Here is a 23,948-nt window from a genome sequence, read left to right on the forward strand (position 1 = left end):
CAGAGCAGATTCAACACCCTGTGTAGCATCAAGGTGACACACCAACAAACACACTCACGTTAACAGCCCATAAACACGTGGCTTGGTTTACGCGCTGTCTCTTTTGATTCAAGCAGTTAAAGAGGTTGCTGCTTTAAGAAAGTCTGTGATGTGAAACTGAGCCATTGTGGAAAGGCTGAAACACACTAAAACAGTCCTAAAGTACATTAATGGATCAATTATCACTAGTTTATGACCTTCAGTCATTTTTTTGGTTGAATTTGCAGCATTAGGAGGTCATATTTACTGAAATCAAAAGCTATTTCAATGAAATACATTTTAACAAGCTAAGTTCCATGTCAACATAGGAGCCCTTCTTTGATATCACCTTCACAATTCTTGCATCCATTGAACTTGTGAGTTTATTGAGAATTTTCTGCTTGAATTTCTTTCCAAGATGTCAAAATAGGCTCCCAGAGCTGCTGTTTTGATGTGAACTGCCTCCCACCCTCATAGATCTTTAGTTTGAGGATGCTCCAAAGGTTCTAAATAGGGTTGAGGTCAGGGGAGGATGGGGGCCACACCATGAGTTTCTCTCCTTTTATGCCAATAGCAGCCAATGACACAGAGGGATTCTTTGCAGTATGAGATGGTGCATTGTCATACATGCAAATAATTTAGCTACAGAAGGCATGGTTCTTCTTTTTGTACCATGGAAGAAAGTGGTCAGTCAGAAACTATATACTTTGTCGAGGTCTTTTTCACACCTTCAGGGACCCTAAAGGGGTCTACCAGCTCTCTCCCCATGATTCTTGCCCAAAACATGACTCCGCCCCCTCCTTGCTGATGTCGCAGCCTTGTTGGGACATCGTGGCCATCCATCAACCATCCACTGCTCCTCCATCTGGACCATCCAGGTTTGCACGGCTCTCAGTAGGCAAGACTGTGTGAAATTATTTCTGGGCCCACTGCAACCGTTTCTGCTTGTGAACATTGGTTAGGGGTGGCTGAATAGTAGGTTTATGCATGACTGCAAGCCTCTGGAGGATCCTACACCTTGAGGTTGGTGGGACTCCAGAGGCAGCTGCTTTCTTAATCTGATGAATTTGTCTGGCAGAAACCTTCCTCATTATGCCGTTATCTGCACGAACCCATCTGTGCTCTGAATCAGCCACAAATTTCTTCACAGTATGAGGATCACACTTAAGTTTTCGTGAAATATCTAATTTTTTCATACCTTGTACAAGGCATTCCACTATTTCTTTTTGGCAGCAGAGAGATCCTTCTTCTTTCCCATATTACTGAAACCTGTAGCCAGCTTAATAATGTGGAGAATCCCTCTTATGTAGTTTTCCTTTAATTGGGCCCACCTGGCAAACTAATTATCACAGGTGTCTGAGATTGATTTCAGTGATCCAGAGAGCCCTGAGACACAATACCATCCATGAATTTCATTGACAAACTAAAAATTGAACGTTTATGACACTAAAATCCAATGTGCATCATAATTTGGAATGAGGTGTATTGTTCGGATCGTGCTTAATGTTTCACATTGTGTTTTCTTATTGTTCTTTGACAGTGTGTTTTTGTGTTTTAATGTGCTGTGCCTCAGATGGAAATTAGCTTCAAGCTAACTCAACAATAGAGCTTTTCTGTGTGATTGGGGAATTTCACAAGTTCTCACAGTTTCGGAGACAAATGGGATTATATATATATAACAAAATTAGTCTCAGGAGGGTTTAAAACAGTACCAGAGCAAGAATAAGAAAATCACTAAGCTTCCAACCAACAGTCAGATATCTGTTCCTTCTAACCGTCTCTTTTTGTCATAGAAAAGACACGAGTCAGTGTTTCACAATTTAAGGCACAAAAGCAGATTCCTTCCTGCTTATTTCCACCTCAGACCTGAGGGGTTTTGGGTAAATGGATTCTTTGTGTACATGTGACAATATAATCATCTGCCGGAGGAGAAACTGTGTGACTCAAAAGCTTGCAACAGGACTGCCCCGAGACATTTGAAGAAAAACCCTCAGACTTTAAAACAGACTATGTTTACACCTCTGAACCTGATGCAATCCAACACAACAGCTCTGCCCCAAATATCACTTCTAAGCAGATTCAAGGGTTCATTCAAGGTTCAGGCTGACTCTCAAGTTTTTGTAGTTGGGATGAATTTTATTATTTTATACAGGTCAACCTCCAATAGAGCAGAAATGATGGAACTGAATCAGACTTGGAGCAGGTGCTATTTAATATCAAAGAGTTGGTTCTTTAGCTTTAAACGAGATTTCCTGTTTGATCTACACAACAGGAAACAGAAACATAAAGATAAAACAATAAAGATGCATATTTTGAATTGTGCATTTTATATAATTGTGAAATCTGGTGTATAAGACACACTTTAAAAGCCTATTTTTTTTTATCTACAATGTTGCCTGTGTCAGTTCTGGTCAGGTATGGGAGCATATGCTGGATCAGCACTTTGCCTCGTCAACCTTGGTCTTGCACTGCTCTGGCATCCTGTGCCAGGCTCATAGCCCATCTCTCCAGGTATACTCCTAACTGCTCCCTACACAATTCATCTGGACCAGCCCACTGGGTCAGGCCCGGGTAAGTGTGCCAGGTGCCCGCAGAAGTACATCTGCTGTTCCAGTATTATTACACTCCCATCTTTGCTCTCCTGAGTACGTCAGCATTAGACACGGTCAACAATACCTTAAGATGCACCAAAGGAGTCCAGTCGGCGCCTCTGGTCATCAGGCAATGTCCAGGCCTCACAAGAGTATAGTAAGACCGGATGGACCAAGGACCAGAAGACTCTGACTTTCATCTGCATGCTCAGATACCAGGAATGCTGAAGTGTCTTGCTCAGCAAACCCATTGCACCATGAGCAAGGCCAAGACTGCTGCAGCCTCACAGTCAGCGGAACTGATGGATTACGCTGCCAAGGTAGGTGAACTGCTCTACAACTTCCATGCCCTCACCATTTACAAACATGGACTCGATGGCTGTTGTCTGTGCTCTAAAGGTGTATTGGTACTAGGTGACCAATATACCAAGCTAGCCTCAGGATCCACAATCACCATGATGATTAGGAAATAACAACCCAAATTTCAATCACTGAAATGTATTTAATAAAAACCTTGGATCTTAGATGCAAACATAAATGCATTTATGCACAGACGTCCCCGGGGTAGCAGTTGCCATTAACAACTGTGACGGACTGGCTGGAATGATCCGCACTGACTCAGATGAGTACTTTATTGAGCCTCTGGAGAGAGGTGCTCAGGAGCTGAAGGACAAGGGACGGGTCCACGTGGTTTACAGCAGGTCGGCTCTGCTTCAGGCTACTTCTGATATCCAGAGGAGGACTACCAGCTTCAAGAACTGGAGCTGGATGTACTTGGTACTCGAGACTCTGTAACCCTTCAGGTCAACCAGACTGTCCACCGCCACCGTTACTGTAGAGATGCCGCGGAGGATGACTACAACATTAAGATTCTGTATGCATGTGTATATGCATACATGTATGTATGTTATGTTTAAATATATGCACACATACATGCATGTATGTATGTGACTTTTGGTTTGTGGTCCCCACATTTTTAAAGTTGCCTTAAACTTAAAATCATCTAAAGCTTTGCCACCCTTAGTCTATTTTCTGTATTCAAAAGCATTGCTCTTGAAATGAAATTAAACTGTGCTTTGATTCTAATTATAATTTAAGAGTATTGACTAAACTTCTGTCCTGCAGAGCAACATGATCTGAAGTGGAACAACAGTTTGTTTAATGAGAAAATTAGATGAGCTGAGAAGTCAGATTGTTTGGACTGGGGGATCGTTACCACAGCGTAACGATGTGGTATGAAGACAGATGAAAACAGATGGATCTGACGCTTCGAGGTTTTGTTGCATCTCTAACGCATGTTGAAGACAGCCTCTCTGTTGTCTCCAGACCAGCTGTCTCAGCAGTCTGGTCAGTGAAGCTGTGTTCATGGCTGGGGATCCATTCATGTCTTTGACCAGCCCACACAAACACAGAGACGCCATTCACTCACCCCCCACACCCGTCCTCCACAGATTTCCCGTGGAGTCCCACAGACAGATTCTCTGATATGATTTACACCTCCCTCCTCTCTCCACAGCTGCCTGGATACTCATCTCTTGTATCTTTTTTTCCATAGTTGGGGGGAGAGAAGGGGGGTGGGGGACCAGCTGGAGGCTGAGAAAGGTTGTTTTTGAAGTTGGTGTTTGGTGTAAATCAGCTGCTCTTTACCATGGGGAGTCAGTGGCAGACAGACATTATGCATCAATCTTTCTCAGTGAGCTAACCTTTGGACATCCTCTGTAGCTGAGTGATGACACTGTGCAGGTTTTCTCTGACACCTGAGACATGATCTGATCCTGGAAAGGATTCAGGTTCAGCTCTACAGAGAGGCTGTATTTAGTTAGCTGACCCCCAAACCCCCAGACTAACCTGAGCAATAATTCAGTATTATTGTATATTTACTTTTGTTTGAATTGATGAATCCCTGAACTCCTTCCTTGGACAGAAAATGGAGGGTTTAAAATTCTTTATGGCCTTTGTTGAACCGAAAACAGAAAATCTAAAGAGTAGATAGACAGCAGATTGTTCTCAAAGTAAACAAATGATGGTTTGTACTAGTTCATACAGCACATGGAAGCCATTCAGCTCAGCTGTTGTCAGCTTACAGTCTGCTGTCTGAATTATAACTAATCACAGCTTACTCTCACAAAGCATTCCAGTCAAATATTACACTCTTGGTACATTTATATGCACAGTAAAGTCAAGCTACATTTACAGATCATCCCTTGTTAGTTTATACATTTATTATTAGGAGTATGTCTCATGTACAGGGCCTATAAAAATGTATTCAACCCACTGGATTTTCACCCTTTCATTGATTTTATAACTCAATCATGATTAAAATAATTTAGGATATTTGACAAAAAAACCTCTTTAATGTCAAAGTGAAAACAGATTTCTAGGAAGTAATGTCAATCAATTAAAAATATGCAATTTAAAATAAATGCATGCATAAATATTCACTCCCTTTAAGGTGACTGATCTAATTCAGCAGAGGTCCAGCCAATCAGGGCTAGTAGTCTCACTATCAGTGAAACGGGGATCACCTTAGTGCAGAGAGTATGTCTGAAGTAACTGTAGTATGAAGACACCTGTGTCTTGAAAGTCCAGTCTCTGGTTAATCAGTTTTCCTGGCTACCATTACACCATGAAGACAAAAGAACACTCCAAGCAACTCAGAGAGAAGGTTATTGAAAAGTATAAGTCAGGGGATGGATACAAAAATAGTTATAAAGGCTCTGAACATCCTAACATCCCCCAAAGTTCAGTTAAATCAATCATGAAGAAATGGAAGGAATAATGGAATGTGTAAATCCGCCTAGATCAGGCTGTCTTCACAAACTGTGCAAGAAGAAGACTAGTGAAAGAGGCCACCAAGACACCTATGACTACTCTGAAGGAGTTCCAAGCTTCAGCAGCTGAGATGGGAGAAACTCTACAGACAACTTTTGCCCAGGTTCTTCACCAGTCAAAGCTTTATGAGAGTGGAAAAGAGAAAACTCAGATTAAATCTAGACTAAAGTTCACCGAATGGTCACAGTATCATCACAGTACATCACCACAAACACACGATCTCCACTATTAAGCACGGTGGGGGCAGCATCATACTGTTGGCGTGCTTCTCAGCAGCATGCCCTGCAAAGTTAGAGGGCAAAATGAATGCAACAAAATATAGTAAAATTCAGAGGAAAGTAAAAGCACCATAGAAATGGTTTAAAGACAACAAGGTGAAAGTTCTGGAGTGGCCGAGTCAAAGCTAGGACCTGAATCCAATAGAGAATTTGTGTGTGGACATGAAATTGCAGTCTCCACATGAGCAGCTCTGATTAACACCTATCCACACAGACTGAGTGCTGTGTTTTCAACCAAAGGTGACTCTACTAAACACTGACTTTAGGGGTTCATAACACAGTGACCTGTCATACAACAAACGTAAATACAGATACATTTTCACTTTACAGGGTCTTCAAGAGTTTAATTAAAGGGAGAAGAATAAGAAACCGAAGTGAGTCAGTTTCACAGGTGCTCTGTCAGTCTGCCTGCTCCGTTTCAGCACCACGGACAGCACTGTATCCTTCCATACTGGGGCGGAGGGAGGAATATGTTATCTTGGGGGTTGCGACTCAAAAAGGCTGAGAACCACGGGTCTAAAAAAACAATCATGTTCAAACTAAACCTTATTTTATTGACTTTAAATGAGATCATTGTGTGCAAAACAGGAATCATGTATTCATGCACATTGAAAAAATACTGCAAGAATACACAACTCTTTTTTAAACTAATAAAAACCAAAGTTTCCATTATGGATAATCCTATTTGCTTTTAGCAAGGCTTTTATAGCAGGATGAGACACTGTTTAATCATAGTGATGTTGTTTTGTTTAAATGCCAGTTCATTTAAATTCAATTTATCATGTTAATTTGAGTTTTTCTTTCTATTGTTTTAACATTAATCTCAATTAATTGCCCTTATTTGTATTTAGTATTCTTTGAACTAAGTGCTTTGTTATTTTGTATGCCAAGGGCCAAAGCCAAACCAAAATTAATGACAGATTTAGAGGTTATTTAATATCAGGAGCAGAATATGGATGATCTGCTTTGTTTTCTCTATCTTAAGTGAAACAACATGCTTGTCTTGATCCCTTTCTACTTGGAAAACCTCTGAGTGATTTTGTAACGTTCCAGGTAGAACTGGACCTCTGGGTAGGTTCAGAGGTCCCAGTCAAGAGGAAAAAAAACATGAATTGTGGAGTCTTGACTTATTCAGTGCCCCTCTGGATTTCATCCTCCCCCCCGTCCTGTCAGATTTACAGTCTGTGCTGCAGGACTTGTACTCCCTCCTCCGTGTTTAACGGCTGGCTGTGAATCACCGTCCAAAGCCGTGATGTCACCTCTGAGGCTCCAGCACAACGTCATGTTGGGTTTTATTCAACACACTTCAAAATGTATGAGCTTCACTTCTGCGAATCCTTTAACAAATGCTATCAGTGGCGTTTTATGAGGTTTAATGCTTTCAGTTAGGCAGCAGCTCTCTGCGCTGTTATTCCTCACTGAAATGATGAAATCACCACTGAGACGGAGTGCAGCTTAGAGCCTTGCATGGACTCTTATGGTTGCCCTCGCTCTCTTCAATCCCTCACTTTCTTCCTCTCATTCCATCTACTCCTTTAGCTCTGTTGTTTCCATATCAGATGGATTTTTGCTGTATTATTGCCTTCATCAGCACATTCTGTGTTCTGTCAACAGTTTGCTGCCTCTCCGATGTCACACTCCACCAACATCAAAAGTCACCTGGCCATGAGAAACGCTGCTATGTAAACACTCACACTGAACAGTGTGTGCTCAGAGCAGACCTGCTGATGATTGTGACTGTTTGAAAGTCGATTTGCTGTTGAAAATGCTAAATATGACCAGTAAGTAGCTCTGTTAGAGTTCTGACTTCTTCTTTGTCAGCATGGCATACAGTATGCATGTGGAATAATAAAACTTGAAGCAGTCGTTGCATTTAAAAGCATTTCCAGGTGTTCTCACATGTGTTCCTACAGTCTGAGCTAACAGCTGTTTGGTAAATCATCATTGAAAACATGAACTCAAGTGTAGCCTGTCAGACTTCTTTCATAGTTGTAAAAAGCTGGACTCTACCTAGAATGACCCACTTTTGCTTCAGTGTTAATGTTTCATTTTCACTGAAAATCTCGTTGCAAAAGTATTTGAAAAAAATTTGTTTTTTCCAGCTCTGGATGCAAAATATATACAGTGTATCATTGCACTGGGAGTTGAACTACATTGGAATAAATGAGGGACTTTCTTTTGATCCAAAAAAATAAAACAACATAAAAACCGTGTCTGAAAAGAAGTAGGAAGAGGTGCAACTTACACACACCCCAGACTCATGTTTCTTCATTTAACTATTACTTCAACAAATCCTCAGATATATTTGCAACTATTGCTCAACAAACCCCAGTTCATTAGCCAGCCGAATAAATGACTATGGGGTTTGCTAAAAATCCAAATATCCACCCAGCGCTACCACATGAATGAAAGCACTCCAAACACCACCTACTCTTTCCAAAAATTAAAAAAAAAAAAAAAAGAAAAAAAAAAAAATATATATATATATATATAAAATATCAAGTAGTTTGTATCTTGTTATGCATGTGATCTAACTCAGACCTTCTCAAATTTTCTGCCTGCGCCCCCCAAAATAAAGGTGCCAGAGGCTAAGGACCCCCACTGTATCTAAAGGTGGTTGAACACAGCCATGAAAATTCAAGAATAGTCATGTGCAGTCAAGGTCCACCATAAGGGGGGATAAGGTCAGCCAAATAATGGTCCACTTTAAAGTAAAGCTGTGATACTTATATTTAACATTATTACCTGAATAATAACCACTCTTATCAAAGCAACACTCTTAAACCATAAAAAAAGATACAAATCCCTTTTCTTAAAAACAGAATTACAATGGATTAAAAATGGTAAAAATGGAAGAAAAGGCAGTGAAATGGGATTTTAAAAGTAGCAGAAATTGGTTAAAAGTGGCAAAAAATAAATAATTAAAATAGGGGAAAAGGGACAGAAATTGGTTAAAGCAGAAAGAACAGCACAAAAAGAGGTAGAAGGGGTTAAAAGTGGCAATATCGACTTAAAAGTGGCAGAAATTGTGGTGAAATTGAATAGAATGTGTCAGAAATGTATTTACACTGGCAAAATGGGCAAAAAAGTGGCAAAAATGGGAATAAAGAGGCAACAATAGGCACAAGTTACAAGGATTGGTTTAAAATTGGCAAAAATGGGCAGAGAGGTTGGTAAAATGGGATTAAGAAGTAGCAGAAATGGGTGGCAAAAATGTGGCAAAAATGTGTGTTAAAATTGTAGGCAAAAGTGATGAAAACAATTTAAAACATGGCAACATTGGTGTAAAGTGGCAAAATTGGGTCAACAGAGGCAAAAATGTGTGCACATTACACCAAAATGATGAAATGGGGCAAATAACACTGGCAAAATTGTGCAGGACAAGGGGTTAAAAAGTGGCACAAATAAGCACTTTAAACATCAGAGCCCATTAACAGTTAACACACATCTTAGCTCCAAAATGAAGTAAATGTTATTCAGGATGCTTGCACCAATTCTACCGCTAAAACACACATGCAGCCTGTTTTCTGCGTTTATCAGGGGTCCAGCCAAATCTGTGGGTGGGCCTATGTGCAGGTTCACGTTTCACAGATTTTTTAAACATTACTTTTAAACATTATTTCAGCATAATTCTTACCAAATGACACACGCCTACATTATATATTTAACTAATAGTATGCATATGTTTGAAATAATTTAAAGTTTCTAGTTTAAGGCAAAAACTAACCCCCTCTCAGTGTCTCGTGATCCCCAAGGGGACCCTAACTCCCCGCAGGGCTTTCTTCTTAAAAGTCAATAACATCAATCATTAGTTTAGAAAAGACAAATCTTATGTTTTGTAATGTTTAGTAAAATTTACAATCATTCTTGTATTTATTTTATAAAATATTTTTATATGTTAATTAATTTGTTTTAAGACTCACCAAAAAATGCATGTGAATTTTTCACCTTTTCAGATCATGCATCAAAAATGTCTGTAAAATAGATGTTAGGTATTCTGAAATAACCAAAACTGACATCTAATTTTCCTATTAATTTGATTTTCTTCTTTTTCTTTTCTTTTCTTTTTTTTTGTTTGTTTTTTTGCACGATAGATAAAGAATGTGACCGTTAGCTGTGACCAGGCTTGAGAGAAGGATCGAGATATCTTTATTATTATTTATTTCCAACCATTTCACGAACAGAAGAAAATGTCGAATGTTTTAAAAAAGAAAAACAATGGCAGTAGATATTTCAATAAGCTATTCAAAAGGCAAATGGCAGTTGGAAGTGAAGAAAGGCATATCTGTGGCTATCTGTAGGTGCAGAAATGAAGGGAATGGTTAGTTTTAATCAACTGCTAGTTTTGCAGTTTTGACTGAGCCCTCCAACCTGATTCCTTTTTTTTAAATAAGTGAACCATTAAATAATATGAAAGAGAATGCAAGAATAGATTTAACCCCTTGAAGCCTGAAAACACAAATTATAGCCAGAAAATTCTAATTTTTTGGGACTGAAATGATTATTTCACTTTCTACTGAAATCTAAAAAAAATCAAAATTTCCATAAAATTTAACATATATGTATTTTTTGTGTCTCATTTGATACATTAGGTGTTTTTGGTAACTGATAATCCACTTGAGGGCATTTTTATTATTTGACAGATTGTAATTAGAAGTATATTTTAGTAATTTATTGATCATATTGATTAGATAGAGGTATCATAAAAGTATGTATCAAATATGATACAACCGGCTTTAAGGGGTTAATAATAATCTGGATGACTTTATTATAGGCAGCGTCCACCTGAGGCTCAAAGCTCAGCTCTTCATCCCAGGTCTGTGTACTGTCTCACAGTCTCCTTGTGTCCATGTATCAATGATAGATGGTAGACAGTGGGATTCTTCCAAAAGTCCACTGTTATCTCTATTGTTGTAGATACACTGCCTGCATGGCCAAAAAGAAAAAGTCGCCACTAAAAAAAGGTCACACACTCTAATATTTCGTTGGACCGCCTTTAGCTTTGATTACAGCATGCATTCACTGTGGCATTGTTTCGATAAGCTTCTGCAATGTCACAAGATTTATTTCCATCCAGTGTTGCATTAATTTTAATATTGATGATGGGAGAGTCTGACCACTGCACAAAGCCTTCTCCAGCACATCCTAAAGATTCTCAGTGGGGTTAAGGTCTGGACTCTGTGGTGGCCAATCCATGTGTGAAAATGATGTTTCATGCTCCCTGAACCACTCTTTCACAATTTGAGCCCGATGAATCCTGGCATTGTCATCTTGGAATATGCCCGTGCCATTAGGGAAGAAAAAATCCATTGTTTAAGAAATGAGACGTTACTCATTGCATCAGCTGGGGTTAAATAACTTGTTGCCAGCTGAAAGATAATCGCCCATGCAGTAATTATCCAATAGGAGGCTCGTACCTATTTGTTTAGTTACATCCAGGTGGCGACTTTTTTTTGGCCAGGCAGTGTATGTTTGCTTCTAAAAAGTTTATCTTACATCATTCAACTTTCTAAACTCAAAATTAAATCTGACCTAGCTCTTGCAAAGGTGACATGATAATGAAAATCTGTAGCACTGTTTTCATTGTGAGGCTCTAGAAGCAAGCAGGATGACACTGACCAAGTAGCTGAGGCTAGATCCACATAATCAGAGAAAAATAGGTTTGCCTCGTTTGTATTGAGGAGTATACAACCGAGATCTTGTGTACAGTATGCCTTCTTATTTGTGCTAAAGTTAGGCATTAAATATTAAATGATCTGATCCACTGTGACCTGTGTTTATGTGCAATGCACAACAAGGCATTTGTGATGATGAAAGTTTCCCAAACAGGCTGTGCAGGGTTTCATTTGCACCCAAATAATCATGTCCAAGAGAAACTGGCACACAAGGACAGAGCCAAATATAATCTTATGATATCTGTGTTATGATCGCTTATCTGTAATTGAGGCCAGCAGACCGACACAGAGGTGCCGTTTCTTACCTTATAGTTACGGCAGGTGGGGTTGAAGGCGTTGGTGCCACAGGCAAAAAGCGTCTCGTCATTGCGAGGCACCAGAACTTTGATATAGTTGTAACATTCGTCCTGTAAGGAGGGGATAAAGACTGATGTTAATGTATGTTAGGAACCAGAATCAAAGCAGGGTACAGCAGGTAGATGGTGTACTCTCTGTCTTACAGCCATTATCATAATCCCCAGACTGATTCTTGTTGTTTCACTGCAGCTCTGTGGAGGAACACAGTGTGCCAAAAGCCCCAGTCTGTCGTCCCCTGATGGATGTGAGCCCTGATTCTGATAAGCTAGCTGCACACCTTTGCTTATTACAAAACTTCACTGAGCAGGAAACGAAGGCAGAGGCAGAGGAGGAGAGCCAGAGGAGCGAGAAATAAAACCAGAGAGAGAGAGAGAGAGAGAGGAGCATGCATATGTGTCTGCAAGATAATACTCACGCTGTTTTTCCCTCTCACAGTGCACTTCTCCACATCCTTCGTCTTCCAAGTCAGTTTCTGAAAAACGAACAGACAGCCAACTGTCAGCTCAAAGACAAGCTGTTTCTCTCCATCCCAGCTTTTGTTGCACCCAATCGTTCAAGTGCTATTACGAGACAGCTGTGATGCAAATCTCATTAACTTCAATAAACTGTCGTGGAGGAAAAACAAACAGAAAAATATCAGGAATGCCTGCAGCAGCTCGTCCGTGGGCAGCTCAACACAGTGGCTCCTTAGAAATAAAACCATTCTGCAATGTATGTCTGGAAATACGAGAATTCATACAAGAGGATGTTTGCATCACTTCACCGACCATGTGAGGACTTAATTAGCCTTAATTAACCTCCCAGCCCAAAGCTGTGACCTTACGTCCTCTCATACACAAACACTCACTTCTGTCGCCCAGTGGGCTCTTATGGAAAAAGATCCATCAGCTTGTTAACAAGCTCTGCCAGCTGAAGGTTTAATGTGCTCGCTTCCTCTGTCGGATAATTTACTGAGCCGATATTTTCTCAGAGCTCGTAAATACCTCGAGGAAGCTGCCGGTTGTGCACAGTCCTGGTTCAGCTCCAAGTCATTCAGGAGATTCTTTTGTCGACAGATCCACACAGTACATGGGTGGACAGGAACGAGATGTCTCACTTAGAGACATCTACACTAAATTTCTAGAAGCAGCAGCGGTGCTCACAGTCAGAGCTTTAACTCGTAATGCTTTCTTTGGTTTCTATTTTATAACAAAACAATTTCACTAAATCCTCGCATAGTTTCAACAGCTTACTGCACCAGCTATGGATGAACAAAGGGTTTGCTGAGACTTTAAGCACATGACATGTCTGCTCTGAAATGTTCTGAAACATGGCTGCCTGCTCTGTGGGGAATGGGTTAAAACAGGAAGAAAACAGGCTCATATCTGCTTAAAGTAGCCCAAGGCAATCTGGCTGCAGAACTTTCATCTCTGATGGCCACTCTCATAGACCGTTCATCCGAGATGCCGTATATCTCAGAACAGAAAAACACACTAAAACTTTTGAAATTAAATCTGATTAAACTTCAGTTTAGGGTTACAGTAAGAATTAGGATACCAAAAGTTAAAATGTTAAAAACCTGACCTGTAAAACCTGATAAAAAAAGGTTCAATAAAGCTGAGAAAACAGTCTGATTACAGGAAAAAGCCTGTCTTTCAAGAAAACATCCTAACAAAGCAAGCTTAGCTTGCATGGCTCTATTAGCTGAATAAGCTACATAGAAAACTGATATGTGGCTAACATAGCTAGAGCTAAGCTCACAAAGCAGCTATATAGGTTACATATCCATTATCTACGTTGCTAGTAAGCCCTTAGCTATGGTTGCTGAAGCTCATGTTACAAAGCTAACTTAACTACATAGCTACATGAGCTACATAGCTAATGTAACTGACATATCAGTCAAGCTCACAAAGCTGCAATATGAGCTATATATCTACTTTATCTACGCAGCTATGTTAGCTTTAGCTATGTTTGCTAGAGCTCATGTTACTAAGGCTAACTTAGCTATGGATAACTGAGCTGCATAGCTAACAAAGCTGATGTAGCAATAGCCAAGCTCACAAAGTAGCAATGTAAGCTATGTATCACATTATCTTCACGTCAGCTTTAGCTACATTTGCTAGAGCTCACATTGCTAAGGCTTACTAAGCTATAGATAACTGAGCTACATACCTAATGTAGTTGATGTAGCTAAACAGAGCTCACAAAGCAGCCATGTGAGTTATACATCTACCTCATCTATGTAACTAAGTTATCATTATCTATGTTTGCTAAAGCTCATGCTGCTAAGGTGTACTTAACTAGATAACTGAGCTACATAGATAATGTAGCTAATGTAGCTTAAGCTTAACTCACAATGCAGCTGTGTAAGCTACATATCTGCATTATCCATGTAGCTTTAGCTACATTTCCTAAAGTTCACGTTGCTGATAATAATAATAACTATTTATATAGAACTTTTCAAAAAAGTTGTTTACAAAGTGCTTTACATGCTTTTCTAAGGCTAACTTATTTCTACATATGCTACTTGGCTTACATAACTGATGTAGGTAAAGCTAATCTCATGAAGCAGCTATGTAAGGTACCTATCCAAGTTATTTATGTAGCTATGTAAGCTTTAGCTATGTTTGCTAAAGCTAACTCAGCTTAATTGGCTTATGCAGTCATTCTAATTTTGTACCTAGCATAGCTATGTTAGCTTTGGTAGGTCTTTACAAAATATTTCTGTATAGCAAATATTTAAGTCAACATTAATTTTCAGCTGGTTTTGACCTGACATAAGCTAAATTATGTGTGGCAACTGTACATGTCTATAGCCTAGCTTCCTTGCATGCCCTCTCCTTAAAAGGGCAATGAAAGAATGGAGTCTATTTTGGTTTTATCTATTACCAAGTGTCTTATAAAATCCAAAATATCCCTTTAAAACTCAGAAAGACATCCAGTAGCTTGCAGTAGATGTCATTTTGAATTCTTTCCATGGCTGTTGCTTCTTCATTCTTCTTCTTGGCAGATATGTAAACCATATGTGAATACCACCACCCAGCTTATCAAAGTCTGTACATGCAGAAGTGTGCTCAGGTATGGAACAATGTTACCAAAGTAAAGGCAGACTAGTGGAGGAGAGGAGAGGGGGTAAATAACCCCCTTTGACATGGAAACACCCTCACATTCATGTGTTTGAATGACAGCTCACTGGAGAAGTGAACAGTTTCCTTCCTCTAACATCACTCTCTGTTGAACTTTATTTCTGACAGCAATGTAAAGGAAAATAGGAAAAAGGTGTGGAGTTCTCAGCCTTTGAGAGTAATTTTTTTCCTCACTTCAAACTCTGATTTTTTTCTCCCACCAAACTGAAGGGGAAAAAATGATCAGGTTTCAAGGACATCTCCAAATCAAATGTCTGTCATGCTGAAAGCTATTTAGTAAAGCCAGAGAGACTTAAACTTTTATTGTTCATTTTTTTCTGTTAAGGCCTTAAATTCAACTCAAGGTGTTCTAAACTACACCCCTACAATGAGCCACCCTGCGGGATAACACATTTTGAAGCCTTATTGGAGCCGAGAGGTCACTCCGCTTGGACCGTAAGTCCCTGAAACACAATTTGTGCCACAGGCCTCTTCGTTCTCTTGTTGTCAGGGCTGATTTTCTATTTTATCACAAAACCTTCAGTCCAGGAGTCAAATCACGAACTACTGAAAACAGCTGAAAGCAATCCAAGAGTAGGCCAAAAAAGAAACTTTAAATCCCTGTCATTGAGGGCTTCCTTCTTTCTTTACACATACGAGTCTGAAAAACAAACATTGCTAATTTCAAATTCATAAATACATAAGATTATGTTATTTAAAATCAAAAAGAAGAAATGGTGCAGTTCCATTAAAACCTCTATAAATATCTTCTGTTTTTCCTCTAGTTTCTCTGACATTCATGCCCAATCCTCTCAGTCTCATCCTTTTTAAAAACATGCCTTAAATATTGAGTTTTATTTCTAAGAAAATCTCAGTGATTACCTGACCAGCTGGATGATTTTAGCACTTCATTCCAACAGAAGTAAATAATGCATTTGACAGGGACTATTTTCAGCAGCAGATTGATACACATGAATAAATTCTGGCAGTGCAGTGAAGGTGGGGCCAGTCCAAACTTACATTTTTTCTACAGGGGTAGTCTGATATGTTTGATTTGTGGTCGTAGATACTTGCAAAAAGTATGTTAACCAGCCATGGGAGATGCCAGTATGCCATAAGAAACCCATCACAGGTGGAGGAACACATACAGTTTGTGATGCACTAACGCAGTGCTTAATACGTGTGTTATGTCCAAAACTGCTACCCAAACAAGCAGGAGCTGCTACTTGAAGCTGCTGTTCTGCTGCTGTATTCATGCTGCTTTATTGTGATGGACGAGGATTATTCTCTGCTATTTGCCTTCTTAGGTGTTCTGGTTCAAAAATGGTACCATAAAAGAAATCATGAATATGTACAGATTTTCAATAAGATCCTAAGATGTCATTATTTAGGGAATTCCCCTTTGTTAAAAAGTGACTGTAGAATGTCATAGCATCTTAGCACCAACAGAGGACGCCAGAGTAATATGCAAACTGTGGTTGATAATGTGGCAGAACTGAGAAAGCTGGCGCAGGACTGTGACTTAAGTGATTTGTTGAAAATGAAAGATCTTTTGATCTGTGCCATAAATGACGACAGGATACAGCAGAAGCTGCTTTTGAAGAGCAGGCTGACACTTAAGTCCACATAAGCAGTGGAGGCAGAAAACAGATCTTGTAGATTTCTATGGCATGAAAGAACCTGGTAAATGGAACAGGATGGCGGTATCGGTGAGCAAGGCCGGCGACACAAGACCAAAGCCCAAGCCGGATATTAGAAAATGCTACAGATGCGGTGGAGAAGACCAGCTAGCCAAAGACTGCAGGTTTGCCAATTAAAAATGTCATCACTGTGGAAAAGTTGGACACATAAACAAAACAAAAACAAAAAGGGGGCTAAAAGGAAATACTAAAAAGTTTGAGGGGGAGATAAAGAAGTATGAAAAGAAAGCTAACTTCGTACAAGAGGAAGGGGAGCGTAAGAATTTTGCACAGGAAGTTTGCACTATGTATCACATCAAGGTTTTCATACACTGGGTCTGTTATTTTCAGATTTTTTTTTATCTGAATTGGAAAAACATCACACACTTGAACCTTGCAAACTAAGTCAGTTGTGATGTCTAATCTTATTTACATACTGTGCATTTAAAGGGGCCATGCTGACCTCCATCTCTTGTGGCTGACAAACTTAGGGTTGACATCATAAAATCTAGATGAGAAATACTTAGCTATTCCTTTAAGTTAAAACTTTTATTGAATGGTTCTTGATGTCTTAACAGTTTTAAAGGAAATCATTGTGAATAAGAAAAAAATAAACCTTTGTCGATCCCTAAGGAGGAAAGTCAGGTCCATAAAATAATGAATTTACGAGTTACATTAAACAAAATTTCAGTCTTCCTAGTAAAGAAAAAACAAACCTCTCAGCCACTGGAAAAACCTGATAGATTTTGAGAACAACTATTTCTTAGTTTTGTCTTAAAAAGAGAGTAATCAACAGAAATACTGAGCTTTAGCTGTCATTTTCAATCTAAAAATTGTTACCATCCATAAAAATGTACGTGACTCACTGTGGGTCATCTCTGATATTAAAGTTAACACATCTCTGTATGGGCCCATGCATGGAACTCCTCTGGTCCGACTTTGTGAGGATCTGACACCATTCAGTAGGAGTCAGCATTATGCTAATAGGTCCTGGCCTGTCCATGCTCGATTTAGTTTACTAATAATTACTTATGGCCACCCAGGCCCTTGAAGCCAGCGAAGGGGAGAATATGAAAGAGTGGCCGGGGTGAAAAATGAAGAGCTGGTATAAAAATGAAGGGATCTGTGATGAAGAAACGCACCATTTCTTGGTGATATGACTCAGCCACAGACTACTGATCGAGCTCACATGGATAGCAGGAAAAGGAGAGCGGGGATGTGATAGGAAAACCATTAAAGACTTTTATTCTGCTATCAGTTCTCGCTGTCACCCTGGAGGCGGTAGAAGTTTGGCTGCTAAAAAATGCATCAAAAACAAACATTCAATATCTAGGTTTTCATAGAAAATACATAAAAAATGTACAACCATCACAGCTCTCTGAAGTTCCCTTTCCTTTGTGCCACAGTCTACATCCAAATCAATGTTTTAGATCTCGTTGACATGGAGTGGCGGCCTTATCAGAGTGAATATCCGTGTTTAGCATTAATCTAAATACAAGCAAACAAAACCCCAGACCTTGGAGCGATTTTATTTAAGAGCAATCATGTTTGACAAATGAGATTCAGATAGGAAGGAGCGTGCCACTTCAAAAGCTGTGAGAGCCCGGCTCCACTTGTATTGGATATATGTCTGAGGAGAGATTGCTCACTACTTGAGTGAAAAGGCAGGGAAATGGATAGGAAGGGGAATTAATGAGATACGAACTTTTCAAGTGATTTTTTTCCCCTGCAAAAACACAGTTTGGTTTTTGAAAAACACGAACAAAACTGCTGTTTAGACTTCAAAGAGCCCTAACTTTCAAAATCCCTTATTGGTAACAGGTTGAAGTTCAAATATCAGCCAGAATATCAGTGTTGGTATTAATACTAAAGGATCAAAGGGAGCCAACAGGCCTGTCAAAGGAGTGTAAGAGAGGCTGGGAGTTAGAATAAAGGCCTGTGTCCTTTCATTCCAGCAGTACTCTGCACTGGAAGTAACCATTTCAATGCAAAATAGGCACAGATCAGCGTTTGATATACCCCGCTAGGCATCGGTTGTTTTTGTAGAAGCTGTGCTCGCAGCACTTTTACTCGAAAATAGGGATGTTCACAAGTGAATACCCAGAGTAGCGTGCAGGTTTTTAATGCAAGACCACAAAGTCTGCAGGTGAATGATGTACAATTGGTTAGCCAAGTGTGGCCTAAATTAGCTGTGTTCACACCACCCGCCTTCGATTCTCTTTGCAGGTTGGTGCACTGATTCCCAACCTGGGGTCCAGGCACCCCTGGGGGTGCCAAAGATCTCAAGGGGGGGTGCAGGGCTCTGTCTGCAGAGACACTGTCAAAATTAGATGTGCATATATTCTTTAAAACATATTTAGACATAATGTATAATTAGGGCCACCCAAAGATTAAAAAAATAAAGAGGATCAATTTCATTAAAAAACAAACAAACAAACAAAAAAAACCAGTTGACATTATTTGAAAAAAAAAATGACATTTTTGAGATTATGAAGTTGCCAATTTACAAGATTTCACACTGAGTATTTCAGAGTTTAAAAAGCAGAAATGTACATGAAAACACATGTAATTTTCGAGTTAAAATGGTCATAAATTTGACATAAATTTGACATAAACTTGAAAATTTTAAGATTTTTGAAATTACATCATTATAAAGTTGTACATTTACATGAAACAAAACTAAAAAACAGTGGTTGGATAGCCAGTTTACAGAAATGTCTCTTCTAAAAAATTCAAAGTATACAACATTTAAAGAAGGAAGAAATCTTTTCTGTTCTCAAAAATTTACAATCGTTTAAACTTGAAAATGTAGAGTTTTTTTCTCCAAAATTAGTAGATCCTCATTATCGCCATCTCTAAAATGGCACTATTACACTGTTGTAGTAATGTATGGTTATGCATAGATCTTTTGGCAAGAACATGTCATGTAACGAGGCCCGTTATGTTGGTATTTTGTCAATGAAATCAGTTAAAACTGATTAGTTAAAACAGTGCTGACCCCTGCACCGCCGTGCAGCTCTCGGTTAGTGATGTGAGCAACATTAGGTGAGACTGTAGAGACTGAAAACAATGCTAGAGGGGAAGACACACCTTGCAGTGGAGCCACAGAAGCTCACCTTTGTATTAACTGATTTTACCAATTACCAGTCAGAAAAAATGCCAGTACCAATAATCGGCTAAATGCCTAAATTCTGTATCCATAGTCAGCCAGGCTGATAATCCGTCTACCTCTAATTCCTTTACAGTTATTTCATGTTTCCTTGGTAATGCATCCTATTATAAAGGGAATAATAGCAGCTTCAATAAGCTGTTATGTTAAGTTAACTATTAAATAGGCACCAGGAAGGAAGTGATCTGAGACTGAGGATGTGGGCGTTGCCAGTGGGGCAAAAGAGAGGTTAATGGACACAAATCCTCATTTTTCTAACAGTTTGTGCACCTTAATCCAATAAACTATGCTGTTACTGAGTTTGTGATTCATGTAAACCAGTGGTTCTCAACCTTGGGGTCGGGAGCAACAATGAGACACTGAGAGGGGGTCTCCAGATGCCCTAAAAACACTAAGAATATTTTTTTGATTACACTGTTGCAACTTCACACCAATTGTGGCTAATCATAGCGTTAACTGTACCATTGCTTTTGTGATATAATGATTGTTTTTGTTTTTTTTTTTTCTGTGAATCACGCCGTAATTGTTCATATTATTATTACTTATTTTACTGTTGCATATTTTATTCTGCAATGCCTTTTAACATCTGGCAAAAGGACTTCCGATGAAAATTAGCCTCGAGGCTAACTCGGGTACATTTACATTTGTTTAAATGTTGATTAATGTATACTGCCCCTTTCCAGATAAATAAATAAATAAATTTAAAATAGTCATTTTTAAACCCCTTTTCATTATTTTTTCCCACCAATTTAACACATTTTAACCATCTAACACCTATTTTTGTGAGTTTTAAAGTCTTTTCACCACTTTTTTCCTGCCTGTTTTTGCCACTTTTAAACCAGTTCTTACCACTTGAGCTTAATGTTGCCTCTGTTGATCCATTATTGCTATTAACCCCTTTTTAACACTTTTGATATCTAAACTTTTTTCCCCCCATTTTAACCACATTTCACCATTTGATATGCCTATTTTTGCTAGTTTAACCAATATCTGCCTATTTTTCCTTCCTCAGTTGACCCTTTTTTGCCAGTTCATATCAATTTTTCATCCCATTTCAACAAATTTCCACTTATTTTTGCCAATTTGAAGCCATTTCAGCCACATTTGAACTCCCTTTTACCACTTTATATGCCCATTTTTGAAATTTTTATCTAATTTTTGCCTTTTTTAACCCATTTCTGCTAGTTTTAAAATCCAACTTCACCACCTTTTCCACCATTTTTTACTATTTTTAACCCATTTTAGCAATTATTTAACAATTTTAATTCTTTTTTCACAAAAAGGGTTTACATTTTTAAGAAGGCTTTTTACTACACAAATAATAAAAAAAAGATATTTGTTTCTTTAATATGATTGGTTTCTATTCAGGTTAAATATGAAATATAGATATCACAGCTTAACTTTACAATGCACCATGATTTTGCTGACCTCCATGGGCCCCCAGTTTGTCTGAGCACCAGAAAGCTCTCCCATTTACCCCCCAAGAGAACCCAAAAATGAATCAGAGGGGACTCTAGATGGTTGGTATTAATACCAACACTTTTTCAGCCTTGGCTCCAGACTGACTCACCTGCTGTGGGATGATCTGCTCAGATGAAGAGGCGAGATTGACAGCAAACACATGATCCCTGTAAGAGATGGACAGTAGAGACAGCATTAGTCAGGCCATCTTATCTGCTCTTTTTGCCAGCATCAACTCTGCAAAGCCCCGTAAGCCCATGATCCAACACTTCACCAAAACCTGCTCTCCAAAAATGCCTCTAACCCGCTCAATAGGATTGATCCAGGCTGTTCAACAACAGAGCAGGAGGTGGATTAACACGGTAAGTTTATTGGCTCCTACTTCATAACCTTAAAAGTTTTCCTTCACTGAAACTTTCCCAACTTTTGACACGGCCCATATGAATCACTTTGTGCAGAGAGGCGTGCGCTGCGTTGTATGCAGCTGTGCAAAACACTTAGTCCATTTAGGTACATTAAGAATCTCCATACCTCTTTGGACGGGGTTCTTGGCAGTGGAAGCACTGCAGCTTGATGTCGAGCCAGGAACTCGAGCAGAATTTATTTTGCACAAAAGAAAATGCACAGAGGAGGTGTGACCTCGTACTTTTTAGATAATTAACCTGTGACATCTTGATCGAGCGAGGCGCAACGTGCAATTAGGCTGAGAGATGCACAAGGAGAGACATGAGACATGAAAGCTGGTTGCTGTAAAGCTCCTGCTTTACATTCCTTTAACACTAATGCTGGTTTGGGTTCATGCAGGTCTGAACAGTCAACAGATAAGAGTGAATATTTTATTTATTTACAGAAGTCAGATTTTACTGTTGAACCTCCCGGGAGTTTTAGTGCCAGAGCTCTCTCTGGTATCAAGGCCATGTCACTCTTAATGCACAGAAGTTGACAGTAAAACCACTTTCTCTGACCATGTTTTTATCACACTCTACCACGGTGTTATATTTTCCAGTCTTTTTTTATTCTTATAGGCATGTTTTTATACAGTTTGTATATTTATGCCACTTAAAACCATCTCGGTCTTCCTTTTCCCCCGTGTCTCACCATAAAGAAAGGCATTGAATTTTATATTTAAGTGCTTTTACTGGACACATAGACTGAATTTAACTATGGGAGGCTTCTACCTTTGAAACGCAATGTCAGTGATGTAAATGTCTATTGGACGATCTTATTTTTAAGCCATGTAACCGACAAATTGCAACGTGACGGGCTAAAATGCTCGCTACATATTGAATGAGATAAAATCATTTTAATTTCTTGACCTCCTCAGATTTCCCACAGGGAGCCGATAGATGGAAAAGTTGAGCAGTGACAAAGACAACGCCTGACAACTTGGCCAGATGCGATGGGAGTGACATCAAGGCGGTCAACAGCAGTATTTTTGACAACGAGAGCATGTACTTATATAACACTGATACGACTGAAAGGTTGTACATTTCTAATTGTCTGTAATGCAAACCTAGCAGGAGAAAATGAGGACTGACCGTGCAGCAATGTAGAGCATGTGGTTAATCCTCAGCATCCTCTGGAAGTCCAAACCCAGACGGACTGTGTCATTGTCTGACATGAGACCCTGGAAGCTGGGGTAGAGATAGGAGGCTGCAGGGAGAAAGGAAAGAAAAATAATGTATAAACAACAACATTAACTGCAATATCCAACAAAAAGCAAACAGATGAAAGGATCTGATCCAAGATGAAAGACTGCCTATACACTAGACAATTTTAGACCTCCCTTTGGACCAGATTCGACTTCCCTTAAAATGATTAAGGGGGCCACAGCCAATTACTGGTCAGAAAAATTCTGAAGTGCGTGATGTCAATAAGACTATTTGGGCTGCCTCATTTAAAGCTTGCAACAGCCAATTAGTGTGGGCAGGCTGGGTAGTATTATCTAAAGGATGATGCATTATTGGATATTTGCTGATGTTGATGGTTGTAAACTGTCAGTGATTTTCCTCCATATTTGTTTTTTCTTCTGAAGTCATGTGTGACTAGTCAATGTTTTGACGATAAGGAGTTTTTGCTCTGTGTTTTGAAATTTGCGAACTTTTCTTATACTCTTTCTGGTGGTCATATTGGAGATTAATACAGATACAGTCATGCACATATGTTTACAGGGAGCTAAAGATTCATCACGGGCCCAATTTGCCACAATCTGGGCAAGGTTCAGCTCAACGTCATTTCTTTTGTCTGGGCCTTTTCACTCCAAATAAAATGGGGGTTTCAGGGTTTTTGGGCCCTTGGGACACCCATAGCACAACCAGGGGCTTGACCAGGCACTGGTCTATGATAGTACCCTAGACTAGTGGTTTTCAAATGTTTTGGTGATACACACTAGTGTGCCTTATGGAAAGATTCATTTTGCTGTGAGAAATTGTAAAACTCCATGTCAATACAAGAAAGATACAACTAGGGATAAGGAATGCACAATATAATTTGCATAATATCGGTATTTGCAGATATTATCTTAAAAACTTAAAAATCAGTAAAATAATATATAAAACTTGTGCTACTTACAACCGAGATATGGTCCATAAACATCAGCCCATATTGCTGTCAAAACTGACCAGTAGTAGCTGAAAATGTCAGCCTCAATAGTCTGTAAATATTGGCCCAATATTGCTGTCAAAATTGACCAATACTGGCTGAAAATGTCAGCCTCAATAGTCTGTAAATATTGGCCCATATTGGTGTCGAAATTAACCAATACTGGCGGAAAATGTCAGCCTC

At 39.2% G+C, this 23,948-nt stretch overlaps 1 protein-coding gene across 8 annotated transcripts in view; it reads right to left on the bottom strand.

The window, feature by feature from the left end:
• The window catches only part of sema6e (sema domain, transmembrane domain (TM), and cytoplasmic domain, (semaphorin) 6E), a 355,217-nt gene that overhangs the window by 107,593 nt on the left and 223,676 nt on the right, over positions 1-23,948 (bottom strand). For all 8 annotated transcript variants that reach the window (XM_041793576.1, XM_041793570.1, XM_041793577.1 and 5 more), the window contains 4 exons: positions 22,703-22,817; positions 21,274-21,331; positions 12,167-12,223; positions 11,700-11,801 (listed from right to left, as the gene is read on the bottom strand). In XM_041793576.1, coding sequence (XP_041649510.1) covers positions 11,700-11,801; positions 12,167-12,223; positions 21,274-21,331; positions 22,703-22,817 — 332 coding nt within the window. The remainder of the gene's footprint in view (positions 1-11,699; positions 11,802-12,166; positions 12,224-21,273; positions 21,332-22,702; positions 22,818-23,948) is intronic.

Source organism: Cheilinus undulatus, linkage group 8 (genome assembly GCF_018320785.1).
Source record: "Cheilinus undulatus linkage group 8, ASM1832078v1, whole genome shotgun sequence".
Taxonomy (NCBI): domain Eukaryota; kingdom Metazoa; phylum Chordata; class Actinopteri; order Labriformes; family Labridae; genus Cheilinus; species Cheilinus undulatus.